The sequence below is a fragment of the Varanus komodoensis genome, unplaced genomic scaffold, assembly GCF_004798865.1.
Source record: "Varanus komodoensis strain SLA01 unplaced genomic scaffold, ASM479886v1 scaffold7_3, whole genome shotgun sequence".
NCBI lineage: Eukaryota > Metazoa > Chordata > Lepidosauria > Squamata > Varanidae > Varanus > Varanus komodoensis.
In genome coordinates, this window is record NW_025336480.1 from 11,014,171 (window position 1) to 11,032,694 (window position 18,524).

Consider the following 18,524-nt stretch of genomic DNA (forward strand, 5'->3'; position numbering starts at 1 on the left):
CCGTCCTCCCTGTTGCATTTCAGGCACAAGCCCTGTTTGCTCTATGGAACAGAGAAGAATTAAAACAGGTCTTTGCTGTCATAATACAGACAGGGCTTGTACCCTGAAGCACAACAGGGGCAATGCCCAGCCCTGGCTGGGGCACCATGTAGAGGGCTGCCTTTTGCAAATGGGCAAAGCACAGCCGCCTGCATATCGTCCCAGGAAAATCTGGGAGTGGACCTCATTGTGCTTCGGGACACAAGTCCGGCTTCTTACGCCGGGACTCTGCGACAGCCGCAATGACCCAAAATCAGCCTTTGATCGTGGTTGTCAGAGAGAGGAGGGGGGACTTCTTCCTTCTGGCAGTATCTCCTAAGGTAGCACCTGAAGCAAAAAGAGGGACGAAGGGAACAGAGTGCAGCCCAATGGCCTGTCGGGTCATGACAAAAACAACTAATCTGCTCTGGCTTATTGACAGACTGAATAGTCATGTCATGTGAACTCAGCCTTAATAATGCACTGTCCAACAAGGAACTTCAGTCGATAGGATGCTTTTGGTGAAGAGCATAGTGGAAGAATGTTTTACAACTAAATATCGGCTGGACAACTGTAGCAATTTCTACATGGTTAAGATCAGAATCAGGTCGATTTTCTTCTAAATGGACTGTATTTGGCGGTGGCAGTCAAAAGTTCACTTGGTTGGCCTTCTTTGTCCCTTAAGCAACTTAATTTTTAAATCTCTTTCCACTGTTGGGGCAACACAAATAGCCTATGATGAACTTTGCGACCTTTATTTTTCCACATCCACAGTATTTTTTCCTTCCTGAACCACCTACATCTTCCTCTTTAAAAAGAAATGCTAGTGAAGCAAAAAATAAGTGAGTGTAATGAGCTGCTCAGTTCTTTCCTGCAGTTGAAAAAGAAAAGCAAAATCCTTAAAAAAAAAAAAAGCTTACTGCTACTTGTATGAAGAGATTAATGTCTGCGAATCAAGCATTTATGCATCCAAGATCACTGTATTACTGGAATGCGGGTGGGGGCTTAATCAGGACCAGAATTGTTGTACTATCGCCACTGCAGTGGATCCAGATGCATTCTTCTACATGCAATGGATACCTTCTGTGAATGGAAAGGGCTGTAATGATACTTTGTGCTGAAGGTCTGCATGGGAAGAATGAACGTGAAGCCCAACCATGTCCTTCTGTTTACAGAGAGAGTTCAGCAAGAGCTTGTGCAACTATAATTATCATAGAACAGACTTGTCAAAGTATGGATGGGAAACCTTTGGATCAGGAACTTGAGGCCTCAGAATCTGGACCATGGCGGTCTCCCCAGGCCAACAGATGCCAGACATCAGTTTCCCTGTATTGCTCTGCCTGCCAGCCAGCCAAAACTTTCCTCTCATTCCAGAGGAAAGTGTTGTTTCCTTCCTGTGTGCTGACACAGGAAGCCTTCTGCTTCAGCATATGGCGAGGAGCTATGTCTTCCTCCACAGGCAGCTCCGCTTGCTTCCCTACTGCATGTTGGAAGGGGGCTCCTTTTCCAACTGCGCAGCATGGGAAAGGAGCAGGTTCTGTGCCCGTTCTGACTCCATCCACTTTGGATGTGATCCCACCACCCTCTGGTGCATGGACACCACCAACTGTCCCCCCAAAGGAACACAGGTGGGCAGGTCGAGGGAGAAGGTTCTCCATCAGTGCCTTAGCCAATGCATAACTCTTGCTGACAGATCCCAGAATGTTTTGCAGCTTTATTTCTGCTTCTTGCATTTCTTCAAATCCAATTCATTATGTCACTGAATGCTTCATAAAACCGATGTTTGTGGCACATGCAAATGCATCAGTGAGTCAAGGAGGCAGTGTTTTTCAGCTGACCCACAGATGGCTCTTGTGCTAATAGGTGTCTTTAAAATGGTCTGTGGTGAATAGTGACAGCTCTTTGAAGTCTGAGGTTCAGTCTGTCGAGGAGAAGACTCCTCAGTCCTTGGACTGTGAGAACCGTCAGGAGAGGGGTAATTTGGACGAGAGAGAGAGAGAGAGAAGTGGTCTTCCTTGGGGAAAGGCAGGTGCCTCTGCAGCTTTTCTTGGGCTGCTGTTTTTCCCAACAATTGCAGATCATGATGCATGAGTTGCAGATCATGATGCGTGAACAACTGCAGATTGTGCTGGGAATAGTATCAGTGCATTAACAAGAGGGCCCTGTCCTTTCCCTCACCCTGCCACCCCTTGCCCACTCCCTCTCCCTTGCTCGCCCTGTGGCTTTGCATGCTGTACTCCCCACTGCCCACCTCCACATTGTGCACTGAATTGCCATGCGGACACAATTGCTCCGGTCATGACATTTTAGTCTGGATGCAGCTGTTATAAGTTAATTCTGAATTTGCTGACCCAGCATCACAGAGGCTTGTTCGGTGCATCAGTTTTGGGCTCAGTTGCATTGCGCAACATAGCTCTTATCGTGCTGCTATCATTGTACCTGTTGTCAGTCTCGTATGTCTACTGCGACAGTGTGGTCAGGTGCAGATGGAATCAGAGATGTGTTTCTCCTAAATTCAGATCTCATGGCAGGGACAGCGTGGGAAGCAGTCAGCAATAATAAAACCTCAAGCGTAGGTGGTATCAACTTTCCCTTATTTCCTTTTTGTTGCAGTACTGCGCTACAGTAAATGGAGTGCAGCAAAAGTGAGAAAACAGAAATAGTCCACCAAACTCCGAAATGACTAGATGCTGATCGCATACTGATAGGAGCCTGGACGAGTGTGCCTGTGTGCGCATGTGCGCTACATTGCCAATTCCACATTCCGTGCGAGTCACATGAAGCAGGATTTCATCAGCTGGTCCAAAAGCCTGAGCCTCATCTTGGAGCGTGACCATGCTCTTCTCATGCGCCTTGGTGAGCGGAGGCAGGCCAGGGATGTAGCTGCAAGTGGCCGGAGCCATCCCCTGCTGTAGATCTGCCCAGGAGTCCCCATGCCAGGAGCCTCTGCCTGTGAAATAGTGATGCACATGGAACAACTGGTGACTCTTCTACATCAGCTGTATGTTCCTGTGAGTCTGGTGCAAAAAAAAAAAAAAAAGAAGAAGAAGTGGCCACCCTTCAATGCAACTGGGTTTTCAGAATCCTTTATTCTCTTCATAAATGTACTTCCTTGGTTAAGTCTCATGAAAACTGTCGCCAGGTATCCTGTGTTGTGATGGGTCTTTCCTTCCTCTCTTGCCATATCATTCTTCTTCCCTTCACAATCTCAAAAGTGCTTTTCCTGTCCGACTTTTCCGGTGCTTCCACATGGTCTCCAGAATCTGGTGACGTCCAGCACATGTGCAAGTAGACAGAGCTGGTCAAAGGTACTTTGTGACCTGTGGCCAAGATACCCACCCTGTTCCACCTGCAGAAGCCAGCTGGGCCAACAGCTGGATCTCGCTTCAGGCTGGTGATGGCGCGCATCCTTCTTCTCTCCTGAAGGCAGCAGACTCATTAGGGGAACACGGGGCAAGTTGCGTGGAACGCACAATGCTGTCTTCTGGGGAGAATAGCCGGGGGGCGCCACTGCCGCCGCCCCTCTGCATCGCCCCGTGCCTGCCACCTGGGGCAACTGCCTCTGCGAAACAGCAGGACGGGCCCTGCAAGCAAGTCGTGCATCTTCAGCATTAAAATGCGGTCACGGAGTTAGCATTGCTGCAACATTACTTTCCCTTCCTGCACACAAATGCAAGTTGACAGACGCGGCCACCCTCCTGCTTTATTCTTTTCTTTTTAATAACCCTTCTGGGGACTAGCGAAGTGGGGAAGTTTTGAAGGTGAAATGACTAATCTCACTTACCACTGCTTGGGGTTGCTTGCCTGAGCGCTCGCACCCACAGTGCTCATTCCCTCAGCAGACCAGCGATGCGGTGTGCACTGCCTGGCCGGGGACAGTGAAGAGCCCGTCATATCAAAACCTGCTGGGGTGTTTCCACAGTGACCTCACTAATGACCGAAGGCTGCTGCTGGCAGCTTCCGAAAGCTTGAATGTCTTGGGCCCAGAGTGAAATGGCGCTAGAAAAATAATCAAAACAATGCAGACTCGCTTTCGTTTCTAATAGGAGGGCTGATGTTTGCGAACTGGGGTATTCTGGCTGCCATTCTGTCAGCATCTTGTTGCAGGGGCCCAGTCAGTCTTCTCCTAAATGAACATTTGAGGAGCCAGAAAACACACGGACTTCCAAGATAAAATTCTCCTTCTCATACCCGGCTGGCCTTGGCATGGAAGTGCAGCAGCAGAGAAGCTGCTGTTCAGAAGAAGGGTGAGCTTTTTCATCTGCTCTGCCCCACCGTCCCTTCCTGGGAAACCTTATAACAGGCAGGTGATCCTGTAGTCCAAATATGTTGGACTACAACAGCCCCAGACAGCACAGCCTATAGTCGGGGTTGTAGTCCCAAACACTAGGGTACCTGCAGCAGGTCACCCTCTGCTGCAAACACATGTTTCACCCAGATTTGTGACCACCAAAAAGCACCGTGGCTGCATAGTTATGATGAGAGGGCTCTCGTTTATGCGTGAGGAAATGAAGCATTGTGTGAGCCGGAGATGACAAGCTTTCTGTTCTCACTGAGGTGGTAAAGTGGTATTTGGGCTGCCTTGGGGCTGACTGCAGATGGAGGCTCAAGTGGGTAAATGCTCTTCCACTCAGAGATGTTCGTATCATTAAAAAACCAGATATTGTGGAGAAGGGATCCTGTCCAGCCTTCTCCCCAGTGGACCAGCTTTCTGTGTGCAGAGACTATGCTAAGCTATTTGCTGTGTGAGTGTGATCATTGTTGACTTTCCAGCCTTCATTTATGCTCCCTGTGATGATGGCCTGTGTGTTCTTTACCTTACAGCAAAGAGTTCTCCCTGTTTCATCTATTTGACTGAAAATGGTGTCTACATCAGCCCATTGTATAAAATCAATCAGTTCTTAATTGCATTAGTCCAACGACTTCTGATGCTCCCAAGTAACCTCTGGATTAAAATGTCTGGTTGTAGAAGGGATCTGCTCCTAATACATTTACTTCTTGTTAGTATTATTACCTTTAGACCCCACCTTCTTTCCTCTTGCAAGGACCCCAAGGTGGCTCACATGTTCCTCCTCTTCATTTTATCCTCACAACAACCTTGCAAGGTAGGCTGGGCTGAGAATGAGTTACTGGCTCAAAGTCACCCAGTGAGCATCAAGGCTGAGTGAGGACTGGAGCCCTGGTCTCCCAAGTCCCAGTCTGACTTTGTGGTTCATGGTCCCATCCTATGCATATTTAGACAGAAAAAGTCCTCAGCTTTTTCTAAACATGAATATATTTTAATCCATATAATTAATATACTAATATTGCATTTACTGCATATATATTCAAAATAAATATATTTTAAAATATATTTAATATATTTTGATTTGTTCCTCTACTCAGTGAGTGCTTGCAGTGATTAAAAATAATATAATACTAACTTTCTAAAATGCTTCCCACAAGACAGTTAAAATGCATATATCACAATAAAACAGGGGAATCCTCCAAAATCGAAAGATGGCATTAAAAGCTGAAATCTCCATGATGTTCCATGAAGTTTTGCCAGCTATGCAAAGCCAGAAACAAAAGAGCTAATCTAACCTCCCTGAGAAGGGAGCTCTATAGTTGTGCCACAAAAGGCCTTATCTCAAATCCCCACCCGCTGCTGGTCTCAGTCTCCCTCTCGGTCTTGGGAAGTGGGATAAATAACAGGACCTCAGGTGACGAGGCGCTGGCTATATTCATCAGGAGGAAAGCGTTGTTCAGGCACCCTTTCCCCAACCAAGCAGGTAAGAAGCAGCACTTCGAACTGAGCTGAGAGCCAAATAGGAAGCCAGCGGAGCTCTTTCGAGACCTATGCAATGCGATCTGTATAACACACAGCAGACAACCCCCTGGCTGGCGCATTGCACCGCTGTCATTCCCTTCAGGGGCAGTCCCAGGTAGAGTGTGTTACAGGGATCTAGGCCTGCGGTGATCAATGTATGGACTATTGCGGTCAGATCCACCGTTTTTCCTTCTGTCCATCCGTCCGTCCGTTCCTTCCTTCCTTCCATTCATTTTTTTAATGAGGTAGGGAAACAAATGGACTGCTCGCTCTATCCAAAAGTACAGTATGTACTGAGCTGTCCTCGCCTTATTCTATGTGGCCAGTCTTGTTAATATTTTTGTCCACTTGTTTGCAAGCACTGGAACAGCATGCTCCACCAAACATTCCCAATGTTTAGGAATCCATTTCTCGCTCCTTGGTTCTCTTCCATGGTTTTCCACTTAGTCATTAAGAGCATATGACCTGGAAATGGCTAACAGCACATACATTACTTTTCTGTTATAGAGATATTTATCATAGCCTGTCATTCGCTTGAAAAATGGAATTACTCATGCTAATGAGAGCCAGTGTGGTGTAGTGGTTAAGAGCATGGGACTGGGACTCAGATGATCTGGATTCTAGTCCCCGCTCAGCCACAGAGCCAACTGGGTGACTTTGGACCAGTCACAGATTCTCTGCGCAAGCTACCTCACAGGTTGTTGTGGGGGTAAGATTTAGAGCAGGCGGAGGAGAATAATGATATAGGCTGCTTTGAGTTCTTTGTAAGATAAAAGGCAGAAAAAGAAAGAGAAAGAGAGAGAGAGAGAGAGAGAGAGAGAGAGAGAGAGAGAGAGAGAGAGAGAGAGCGAGCGCTGAAGAATTGTCACCTCATCATTGTCATGAAATTCAAGGGACAGACTCATGAAAGAGGCCCCTGCTACAAATGCTTTTGTGGTCAATAATTGTTATTGGCTTCTCCTAGGTCTGAAAGGTGGTAGTCGCCGAGACCACAACATCAGCTTGTGACAAACTCTTTTATCTCAGTCCGTCCATCAGTCTAGAGAAAATGAACCACAAATGCAAAACAAAAGAGCACAACAGAAATAAAGCAGTTCATCTTATTTTAGAAATCAATATAAATCAAAGCTGGGCGTATTAAATATGGTATGGTCAGTGGGCCCGGTAATTGGTCCTTGGTGTGTCTGCTATATGCCCACTGTTTTCTGCAGCAATAATGCATGGATGATGCTTTGCAAATCCCCTGGATGAGCAGAAAGACAAACAAGTGGGTCCCAGATCCTCTCAAGCCAGAGCTTTCTCTTGGAGCAAAAATGACAAAGCAGAGGCTGGCATGCTTCAGAGAAGCATCACGAGAAGGCAAGACTCCCTGGAGAAGGTGATCCTGCTAGAGAAAGTTGCAGGCAGAAGAGGAAAAGGAAGACCAGACATGAGATGGATTGACTCCGTAAGGAAGCACAGCCTGGAATTTACAGGAACTGGGCAGGGCCATCATGGATAGGCCATTCTGGAGGGCTTTCTCTCATAGGGTCACTTTAAGTCAGGGACAACTTGATGGCACAGAACAACAGGTAGATGTTTGTAAATGCACACTAAGGAGTCATGGCCTGTTGCACCAAACACTGAATCAGTTTTCCCCATTTCCGCATCCCCGTAGATAACCCATTTCACGTTTACACTCACAGCTGTGTGTGTGTGATAAAGAGAGAGGGAGGAAGATAATAAATCCATATCATACTGTTTCTGAAAAATTAAGCTGACAAATTCGTCTGAAATGCATGTGTCTAAACATATTTTCTCCCTATTTTCTACCATATTTTGATACTTCTTTTGAGCTGAGAAAAGATTGCAAAGTCTGAAAGCTGGTGGATAAGTAAGTTCTGGTCCAGGGAGTTTGGGCAGCGTGCCTGTTGCACAGGGAAGGAAGATGTAGCTGGCTGTGAACTGAATGACAGTATTAATTTACTAGAGCAAAATGTCCAAGAATCAGACTTGCCAGGTTCTTCAGCATGTGCCATACAGTTACCTATTGGTGAAATTCAAAGACAGAATCATGTCTCGGTAGCTTCTTCTGACGATTTACCTTGGATGTCGTGGAGTTAGGGCATTCCTTAGAGCACTGATATTCATTCATACGTTGCCACTTTCTCTCCAGGAGCCTGGAATCAGAACATGGCATTCCAAAGTGGGCTGTGGAACAGCCTTCTTCAACCTGGTGCCCTACAGATGTTTTGGACTTCAACTCCCATCAACCTCAGCCAAGATGGCCAATGGTCAGGAATATTGGAAGTTGTTGTTGCATACATCTGGAGGGTACCAGGCTGCGGGAGGCAATTGTAGCACTTCGTGGAGGCACTCTGTGTGAACCTTTGTGTCTGTTTTTAAGGTTATAGGCCACCAGTACTGGGCATACATGGAAAATACTAACAGTAGTAGTGATAGGAATGAGTAATATGATGTAGCCCTTAGAAAAGGAATAAAGCAGCACTTTGACCAGTTCAATGATCTGAAAAGTCAGACCAAGTTACATGAGTTGCCAGGTTGCATGAGTCTAGCACAGGAAGGCTCGTTTCCCTGCCAGCATGGCCAACAGTAACAGGTTATGGGAGTTGTAGTCCAAAGCATCTGGAGTACATCTGGTTGCTTTCCACAGAGTTAGTCTGTGAATCTTTGCAGAAAGTAAAAATATAGCACAATGTTACAGGACCAAATTAAGATGCAGTTTAGAACAGGGTGTCTGGGTAATCAGGACAAAGAAGCTGCCAGGGTTCTATCTGTGGGGAAGATCTTTTGAAAAGGAAACTAGAGGTATTCTACTGGAAGTGAGTGTCAAGACTGATCACATAATATTTAGAATATGATAGACTCACATTAGACCACAAGCTAACCTCTTTGCAAGTTTCATGAGATTAACAGTTGTTTTTTTTAATTTTTAAAGGAAAGCATAGGATTTGAAGGGTTACAGATTAGTATTATTTTGTTTTTTAACTTACTGGCTTGATTAGTTATGCTATGCATTTAGGATTTCCCTTGTTTTAATGTCTTTGTACAGTTTAGTGGCTGTGGGAATCCTTGAGGGCTCAACATGTAACTAAAAAAATAATTATTCTTAACTAAAAATATAAGTGCAGACATATATGGATTAGATGTCCAAATCTGCCTGAAATATTGGAAATAGTTCAACAACATGCTGGGTAAGATTCTTAAGCCTTCCAAACAAAGGAGGAAATAGGCCCTTTTTCCCCTCTGTCAAATTGCTTACTATGTCATCCTAAAGCATAAAATGGCCAAGAATATTTTCTAGGCATTATGTCTCAATTTGACAATTTGTGAGAGTTTGCATTTATTGGAATTTAAGGTCCTTGGATTGTTGAATTGGTGAGTGAATGGACATAGACCAGAAGGAAATTTTCGGTCCCTAAACTAAGCATTTTTTGCTGACTACATTGTTTGTAGGTTTGGGGTTTGTTTGTTGGATGCATTGAAAAACATGGCTCTCTTACGTGTTACCCTAGCTGACTGGCCGCAGCTCTCTGGGATTTCAGGTCGGAATCTTTCTGACTCTTTCCTAGCAATTTCAAGTATTGAACCAGGGATCTTTGGCACACTCCAAAAGGGACGTGCTTCAGGTCTGGTTTTAGGAACCTGTGCATCATCAGTCTAGGATCCTTTTTCCTGAAAACATGCATGTCTCATGTTTTGTATGTAGAAGCTGAAACAGAATTGCAACGCAGGCATCTAGAGTTCAATGTATTTCGCAGGGATTCAGAACAAATATAGTTGCAGATTTGACCATCCTCAGAGGGCTACATGGATCAATCCTTCAGAAGGAGTTTGCATTTCAGAAAAATAGTGTGAGGCCCCATGCTACAGTCTGTAACCATTTTATACAGAGCCGTGCTTGTTTGCGTGAGAGACATTTAAAACCTTGGTGGTGGAAATAAGAATTAAGCAAGGACACCAAATTGTGGAAAAAGTGGCCTATTTCAAAATGTCCCTGTTATAAATTGTACCTTGTAAAACTAATATCTATTCAGGAAATAAAACCAGCATGCCAATCCAGGTAAAAATCCTAGATTTTAGAAAAGCCCATTTTAATAAGTTCAGGACAATGACAAGTGAAGTTCCCTGGCAAGCAAATCTAGTGAGAAAAGGAGTCTGAGATGGGTGGAAATTTTAAATAAAAATATTCTAAAGATATAATTATGAACAATTCCAATGAGAAAGTCAGATAAAAGACAGCAAAAGAAACGCAGCTTCACCAAAAGCTTAGAGATGACTTGGGGAGAAAAGATCATTTAAGAAGTGGAAGAAAGGCCAGGCTACAAAGGAAGAATACAGCGGGGTAGCACTGAACTGCAATGGAGTCAACAATGTGATGTGGCTGCACAGAAGTCAAATGCTGGTTTGGGCTGCAATCAGTAGAAGCATCGCTTCCGAATCATGTGAAGTGCTAGTTTAATCAGCACTTGCTAGGACTCATCTTGAGTGCTTCATCCAGTTCTGAGCACCACCGTTTATGAAAAATAAAGATAAACTGGAAAAGAGGTTTACCAACTTCAGATGGTAAGAGGACTAGAAACAAACGCTTATGGGGAGAGACTAGAAAAACTGGGCATGTTTAGCCTTGTGAAGACTGAAGGGAGACATGATAAGCACTCTTCGAGGACTTGAAGGATTGTGACATAGAGGAGGGCTAGGATCTCTTCCTGATTATCCCAGAGTGCAAACAGGGAATCATGGCTTTAAGTTACAGGAACCCAGATTCCAGCCAGACATCAGGAAAAACTTCCTGGTTGCTTGAGCAGCATGACAATGGAACTTATTACCTAGAGAGGTTGTGGGCTCTCCCATGCAGGAGATATTCAAGATGCAGCTGGACTGCCATCTCTTAGGAGGGCTTTAACTTGGAGTCCTGCAACGAACAGAGAATTGGACCCAATGGCCCTATTAGCTTCTTCCCACTCTGCACAGTTCTATGGTCCTATGAAATTGCGTGCATGTGTGTGGTTGACAATCATGAAATCAAGCAATAAAAATGCCACAGTGTAAGTATCAAAATTATACAGAATTCAAAAATAATTCCCCAGGAGCCCCAAGCCTTATACTGAGCAAGACCCTTGGTCTGTCTAGCCCAGCGTTGTCCACACGGATGGGCTCCACAGGGTTTTGGGTAGAAGTCTTTCTTTGCCCCTTCTGGAAAAGCCAGGAATGGAACCTGGGACTTTGTGCATACAGGCAGTTCCCCTGCCACTGAGCCATGTCCACTCCCATTTAGTATTTTGAATATGACAGGACACTGAGTCAGCCATTCCCAAATGGACGTATCATGGAGCACTGTCCCCCTCTCATCTTATCTCTCCCCTTGGAGTGGTATTGCTTCTGTGCTCTTAGAAAACAGCAACACAACATCCTTAAGAGCTGGAACACCAAGTGTGTCGACACTCTCACATTTCTCAGAGCTGCAGCTGCCTTTCCCAACGCAAGCCCCACACCCCCCCTTGCAGACCCTGCTATGACAGAGGTTCACCACAGAAGTCAAATGCCTGATGTCTGTTATGTCATATGAACTCTGTGGTTAGAATGGGTGTATTTGACTGACTGTGGTGGTACCTGCTTATCTCTTTAAACAAAAGAAAGAAATTATATCTCTGGTAACTAACAGAAATGAGTTTGCAGGTGTTTGTCCACAAGACATTTGGGAAGGCACCAAGTAGAAGTTAACCTTCCAGAGGCCACCTGGATGCTCTTAGTGCCAACTTGGAGGTGTACTGTAGTCCACAGGAAAACTCTCCTTGGATCCTGTTTGTAGTCAGTGGTGGTATCACTGGATCCATCAAGGGAAGGGAGGAGGAGGAGGAGGAGGAGGAGGAGGGGATTCTGACAGGCTGTTGAGGCAGGCTAGGAGAATGTGGACACATCTATTTCACTGGTATTTTTCAAATCTTTAAACCAGAGTCCAGTTTTAGGAACAATGTACTCTTTGATAGACGGCAAAAGAAGAAGGGGGCGGCAGAGGATGAGATAGCTAGATGGAGTCACTGAAGCAGTTGGCGTGAGCTTAAGTGGACTCCGGGGGATGGTGGAGGACAGGAAGGCCTGGAGGAGTGTTGTCCATGGGGTCGCGATGGGTCAGACACGACTTTGCAACTAGCAACAATTCTTTGATAAGAACTATATAATGCTTTAAAAAACCCAAAACCAAAAGACCAGCATTAATGTTCAAGGTGTTAAAATACCAGGGCTAACAGGTCTGAAACCCATGTGCTCTGCTGCATAGCTTTGCTGTTGATTTGCTTAGGAATGAATAAACCCTCACTTTTATATTTAAATCCCACTTTATGTCCATGGTGGAATTCAAGGCAGCAACACCAGAATCCTAGTTGGCCTCTCATCCAGAGCCTGGCTTGTGAAGGTGTGCTAAAGGCACATGGTGCCAGCACTTTTTAGTTCCCAGGGATGCTGATGTCATCTCCCACCCACTTCCAAATTCCTGTCACCACTGGCCTTAGCCGCAGTCCTCACAGTATCTGGGCAGGGAAGGCGGATCTTCCCCATCGATGTTGTAATGTAAAGTATGGTGGGCTGGCTTGGTCTGGAATGGGTAACTAAGACCCATTTGCTTTACAAAGGACCTGCTGCTAGCAATTGAAAACACCTGGAACTGGTTTGTGAATATGGGTCAACAGAACTGCCTACATTTTTGGCTCGTGCAGCTGTGGCTGCAGCGAGTGTCATGAGGAGCACCTGCAAGTCAACATCCGTGACAACACCTCTGCTGAGCCAGTCTAGGCCTTCATAGCTTCCGCAGGGAGGGGCCACCATTCCATCTGTGTCCACACGCTTTTGCTCTACCTGAAGCTGGTTTTATGGGTAGGCTGTGCTTTTATGCTTTCTGCTAGGAGTTTTCCTGGATTAAGGCCTGATGTAGTAAAACCAAAAGTACACTTTGTGTCCTGCTTGTGAGAGACCCAGGCTTACATTTTTCATTCCTGATGGAGTTCATCTAGAAGCCCTGAATACATCATCTCCCAGTATTCCTTATTTGCCCGTGTTTCTGACTTGTTTAATTCCTTGCTGCTGTGATAGATATATATGACTTCATCTGTGGTATCGGGCTTGTCTGACTTTCTTGAATTATCAGCTATACATATCCACCTGCAAATAACTTGCAACTTATTTCTGGCCCTTTTTTATCATAGCCCGCTGGGGGAGGGATATGATTTGTGTTCCCTTTATAGCATGTGGGGGTGGTATTACCTAGTGGCAAGTCATGCAAATGAACCAAGCATTTCCTGGGGGCTCCATCTCCTACCCTTCACCCTTTCCCCAAGTAACACCATATTTATCTATCCATTCAGAAGCTGGAGACCCTAATGAGGATAGCAAATTTTGCTGCACATACAGAGCTGATGTCATTTATTTATTTTATGTTATTTTATTTATTTAGAATTTTTGTATCCCGTCCCATCGCAAGAACCTCGGGACAGCTTACATACAATAAATAAACAATAAATACAACTAGTGCAAATTAAAATCCAGATTCACCCTGGTTGTAAATTAAAAACCTATAGGTGATATTAAAATTTGTTAAAATATTGTTTAAATAAAAAGGTCCACTTTGGTCTCATTGGCTGCTACTAGCAGAGGGCAGGAGAAAGCTAACCACCCTACACATTTCATTTACAAAGCATTACTTGTAGAATATGGGGGTTCTGTGAACAGGCAGGTGGCACCTACATGTCCCCTGCGAGACCAAGTTAGGTCCCCAAAGACAGTAGACTACGACTTCCAAGTATGTATACACATCACATCCTATGTACACTCCAGAAAGTGCACAGCTATGGGAATGTTGCTCAGGAGACTGTTTTCATCCATTCATCCATTCATTCTCTCCCTCTCTATTTCTTTCCTCCCCGCTTGGAAGTGTTTTTTCCATATAAAATGTGCAATGCATGAAGCAACTCATAAGACTTCATTTTTCACATGTAGCATTAATACAACCCTTATTGTGCTGTTCATTAAGTACCTTTGGATTTTAAAGTGACAAACCTTGATTTTTTTTATTTTTGGTTGTTGCAAAGTCAGTGTCAATTTAAAGGCAACTGTGGGCGAAACTGGGCAAGTATGAAATGGCAGGAATGCTTGCAGCACTCAGGAAGGTTGTGTGTATGTTCTCCAAGTGGCACAATGGCGTCTTTTCTTCTTCTTTTCAGACTGGTTTGTCTGTGCTTGCTGTAGTAGGAAAGGGTCAACAGTTCACAAGCTATTCTTCTTTTCCCGTTTTTTCCTTTTCGACAAAAAAGAATTTTATTTTTTTCTGGAGGCACCAGGTTAGGCAAGCGGTGAATTACATTAATGTCATTTACAGGGACAGAACCTGCATTTACCAGTGTTGGTGGGTCCTTAGTCCAGAGGAAAATTGATCAGCTGGCCTAATTTTGAGCTATCCATTTTAAAAGGTGGAAAGTTTATATAAGTGCCCAGCAATGGGAGAAATGACCCTTGAATTTTAAGACTGCAAGTTCTTTGAGAGGGAGGTTATGTCCAGTTTGCCCCATTCATACAGACCATTTTCAGGTGTAAACGCTTTAAGCCCAAAGATATATTTTAAGGCAAAATATAACAATTCTGGAGGGATCATCTTCTATCATCTCGTCCTCTTGCAGTAGAGAAAAGGCAGTAACTGAATGTCATATGCTAGTGCCTTACATTGGAAGAATGGATTCCTAATGTGGAATGACATCTCCTAAAACCCCTGATGGATCCCGTTCCATGGCTGGCCATTCTTCTGCCAAGTTGGACGAATCCAGCGCAGCATGTCTGTGTCCAACGCACAGCGCAGCGGCCTGGGCCACTGGATCCTGGTGGTGCCTCCCAGGGCCGCCTTAGCAGCATTCTGGGCCCCGGGCAAAGCCGTGTACTGGGGCCCCTATGACAACTGCGACTACTGTTAATTTTGGAAGTTTTCCCATTTTCCAAGGGTTAACATACACAGATTAGTATGGGGCCCACGGGCAAGTGCCCATCAGGCCCATGCGTTAAGACGGCCCTGGTGCCTCTGCGACGACACACAGGGCTGCTTTGCGCACCTTTCAGCAGCGCCGCAGGGGAAGGGCTTCCTCACAGCCCCATCCCATGGTGCTGCTGCAGCGTCGAAAGGCCCCGCAAGCACAGGGTGGGGGCCGGGCTTGCAGGTCCTTCTGTGGAATCCACACCCCCCAGAGAGGGGCAGCATAATTCTGGGCTAAAGACCAGCCCCATCGCCTCATCTACGCAGCTGCCGCAGTGTCGTGCCAGGATTGCCTAGTCCCATCAGCACTGTCAATTTGGACACTGTTTTTGGGGTCTTAATGGAAAGAAGCCCTTCACATGGGAAAGGCCATATAGTAGAAATAATCTAGCTATTGACAAAGCCTTCCCATGAGAGCACAGTGCATTTAATTCATGACTGTGCTATGGCAGGTGTGCACAAGAATTCCCCCCTTGAATGCACCTATTACAATCCTTATCATTCGCTACCAGCAGAAAATGCTTCAGGGTAAAATATATGGGCATTTTCTTGCATCTGCCTGCCCCTCTTGCCTTCAGCCCTATGCGCTGCTGGAAAGTGGGCCTTAAGACCTTCTCTGAAACAGTATCCGGCTCTCCAGCTGGAAGAGGCGCAACACCCCTGTGTGAAGGCTTCCCCGGTGGCTGTCCAGCAGGCTTTGCATTGTCCTGACTCAGCCAGCCGCAATGAGACTGACACAGGCCTTGTCATTTGGGGATGCTGAATTCTTTATGATCCCCCGCATCATGAAGCTCACCCTTCTCTCCTCTGGCTTGTGTTTTTCAGTCCAACAAGGTGCCTGTAGTACAGCCGTCCCATGGTGTTCACCCGCTCACCCCTCTCATCCCGTATAGCAACGAACATTTCAGCCATGGCTCCCATTCACCTCATCTGCCAGCCGACATCAGCCAGAAACAAGGTAACCATCCACCTCTTCTGTAACACTGGGGGCACTGAACATCTCTGGGAAAGGTGTGTGTTGAAGCCGCACTCCAGTGATGGGCTTAGCATTTCCTACCCACATTCGCTCCCTTCCGACTGTATTTCATAGCCAACTTGGCCCATTTTACACACTGTTCAGTAAGTCGTCCTGAAGATGCATTTACATGTTTTGTTCAAGCACATTACTGCTGGGTACATGCATGTGCCAGTGTGTCAAGAGCACCAGCTTTGGCAGGACCATGTGCAGAAAAGCAGCGGCAGGAGAGGCGCTTAACCCTGCCCCTGCTGGCCAGTTCCCACTGCAGGCTGCCGCCTCCTTGCCTGGTGTGTGCAAAACAGATGTTTGCAAAGGTAAATATGCAGCCAGGTGGGCCGTGGAAGTAGAATATGGGCTGACATGGAATGAAGAAGCTGCAGGTGAAGAAAGGGCTTACCCTTTCGCTTGCTGCTTCCTTGCTCCAAATGGCCTTCTTCCCGAAGCTGGGCTTTTTGTTGTGGTTTGGGTTTGCTTTTCCAAACAAGTATTACATAAGCGCTCCACCCCACTCCTGTTGTAAAACCCTGGGGTTTCCAGTAGAAGAGCCATTTAACACACACAAACCGATGTGACGAAATGGTTAGCCGAGGATACATCAGCTGAGCTGTATTCGTGATAAAAGCCTTGTAGGACTGGGACCCTGTGAGCAACCCAGCCTGCTTTACTGCAGCACCATAAAGCCAATAATTGAGTGTTAAGGCCTGAAGCAAAAGATTTATCATTGAGGTGTCTCAGTGTTGCTGGTTTGGTTTGTTTTAATAATTAGCAACTCTGCATCGCTGCACTGAAGTTTGGGAAAGAGTGGTGTTCAAGGAAAGGATGTCTAATCCTTTCATTCCCATCTTGAATTATATACACACACACAGAGAAGAGCTGCCATTACCTCCAAGGAGTTGATGGGGAGGAACCTTGGTACAGATGCTGTATCTCTCTTCCATCCCTAAAGAGGCACTAATTTAATTAATTATCTCTTTCATTTTAATACCTTTGGACCACTCAAAAGCTTAAGCTCTGTGGTTAGAAAATTGAATTTTAAATGTACTATATAAAATCCCACTGAAACAATAAGAAAATAGCACAAAGTAAAATCAACACCAGTGGGTAAAAAGTGCACCACAAAATAAAACCACAAACAAACAAACAAAACCCAACACAACACGATCTGAAATGTGTGGGAAAACAAAAAGGTGTTGAAAAGACCATAACCAGCCAGGCTGTAGAAGGACATTTAAATGAGGAAAATGGCAAGAAAGGAAGGTGTCCAAGAGCATTTCTTCCTCAGACTTCAGGTACTCACACGACATCACTAATTCATTTTTAATAAAAATAAACCCCTGCGAGACCCTAATCATAACTCTCCTGTCCCTCACCTAGTTTAGCCTTGACTGATGGTGCGATTTGTGTGGGTTTAGCTGTGGGTTTTGGTCTTGGCTGCATCACCACTTTACTGGCATTTTGGGCAGACACCATACAGTGCTAAGATGTGCCCTGAGCAGTCTAGGCCCAGTTAAGGCTTCACTTCAGCGGAGCCTCTGGAGGGCATCCCTTCAAAGCCCATCTAAGTAAATGAGAAATACATCACAGCCCAGGCCGGATCTCTGTCTGGCTGAATGATTACAGTAAAGTAATGGAAGTTTTAACATTCTCACGATAATTTTGTTCTCTGTTTGAACTATGTCTTCCTCATTTGCAGTGAGCACAATGTCATAGTGATAGCATGGAGCATATAAAGGAAGGAATGTGAGCAGCATTTCTGTATTAATTAAGAACTGCTGGATTAAAAAAAATAGTGAGACAAAATTAATTGGTACCTCATATCCCTATGAAGCCAACAGCACAGGCTGGAAACCTGTACTCACTCACCTGGGAGCAAGCCCTTCCCAGTTCAGTGGGGCTTACCTGTGAACAGACAACACAGAGGTTGTTCTCGTTGCTCCATTTCTTTTATTATTCTAAATTGTGTTCCACAAGGTAAGGAAAATTAGAATTGACTGACTGGACAGGCAAGGATCTACAGGATTTTACAAGCAATGGCTGCAGCACAGTATCACACAAACAGAATTATCTCCTCTCACCTTCCCTTGCAGCTCCCTTTGTACCTTCTAAATCCTCTGTGAAGGGATCCCAACCCCTTTGGAGCACATCTGGAGGTGTGCATTTGGAGGGGAAAAGCTTTCTGCCAGTGGCTTCTGTCCTGATAGCAGACAGTCTGGGTTGAATAGAGCCCTATTACAACTTTTACCTCAGTTCTCTAATAATGATGCTTTTTACTGCTTTTAATAATAGATGCAGCTATGTATTTTAGTAATGAGAGATAGAGACGAGCAAGCAAAAATCTATCTAATTCCTTAGGTCTAGAAGAAGAGGCAGTAATGGTGATGATGACGATAACAACAAAGCCATTTCATTCATAATCTAGCAGTTACCCAGAACTTTACATTCACAAGCCAGTAGCTGCAGTCACCAAGACACAGATTTCTTGTGCATCTGAATTTTTTTATGGCCTGCATGTCTGTTGATCCCAACTCAGACTAATTCAGACAGTAAGAGCAAATGGTACAGTCCTCACAGATTTGTTCCAACTGGCGATCTACATAGCAGAAAACACAATAGGCTCCTCTGCTAGTTTTCCACATGCAGAAATATGATAGCTTGGATCCAAAGGA

General features: G+C 45.2%; 1 protein-coding gene across 2 annotated transcripts in view; it reads left to right on the forward strand.

Moving 5' to 3' along the window:
* The window catches only part of TCF7 (transcription factor 7), a 139,248-nt gene that overhangs the window by 77,226 nt on the left and 43,498 nt on the right, over nucleotides 1–18,524 (forward strand). For both annotated transcript variants that reach the window (XM_044454202.1, XM_044454200.1), the window contains exon 5: nucleotides 15,666–15,798. In XM_044454202.1, the coding sequence (XP_044310137.1) occupies nucleotides 15,666–15,798 (133 nt within the window). The remainder of the gene's footprint in view (nucleotides 1–15,665; nucleotides 15,799–18,524) is intronic.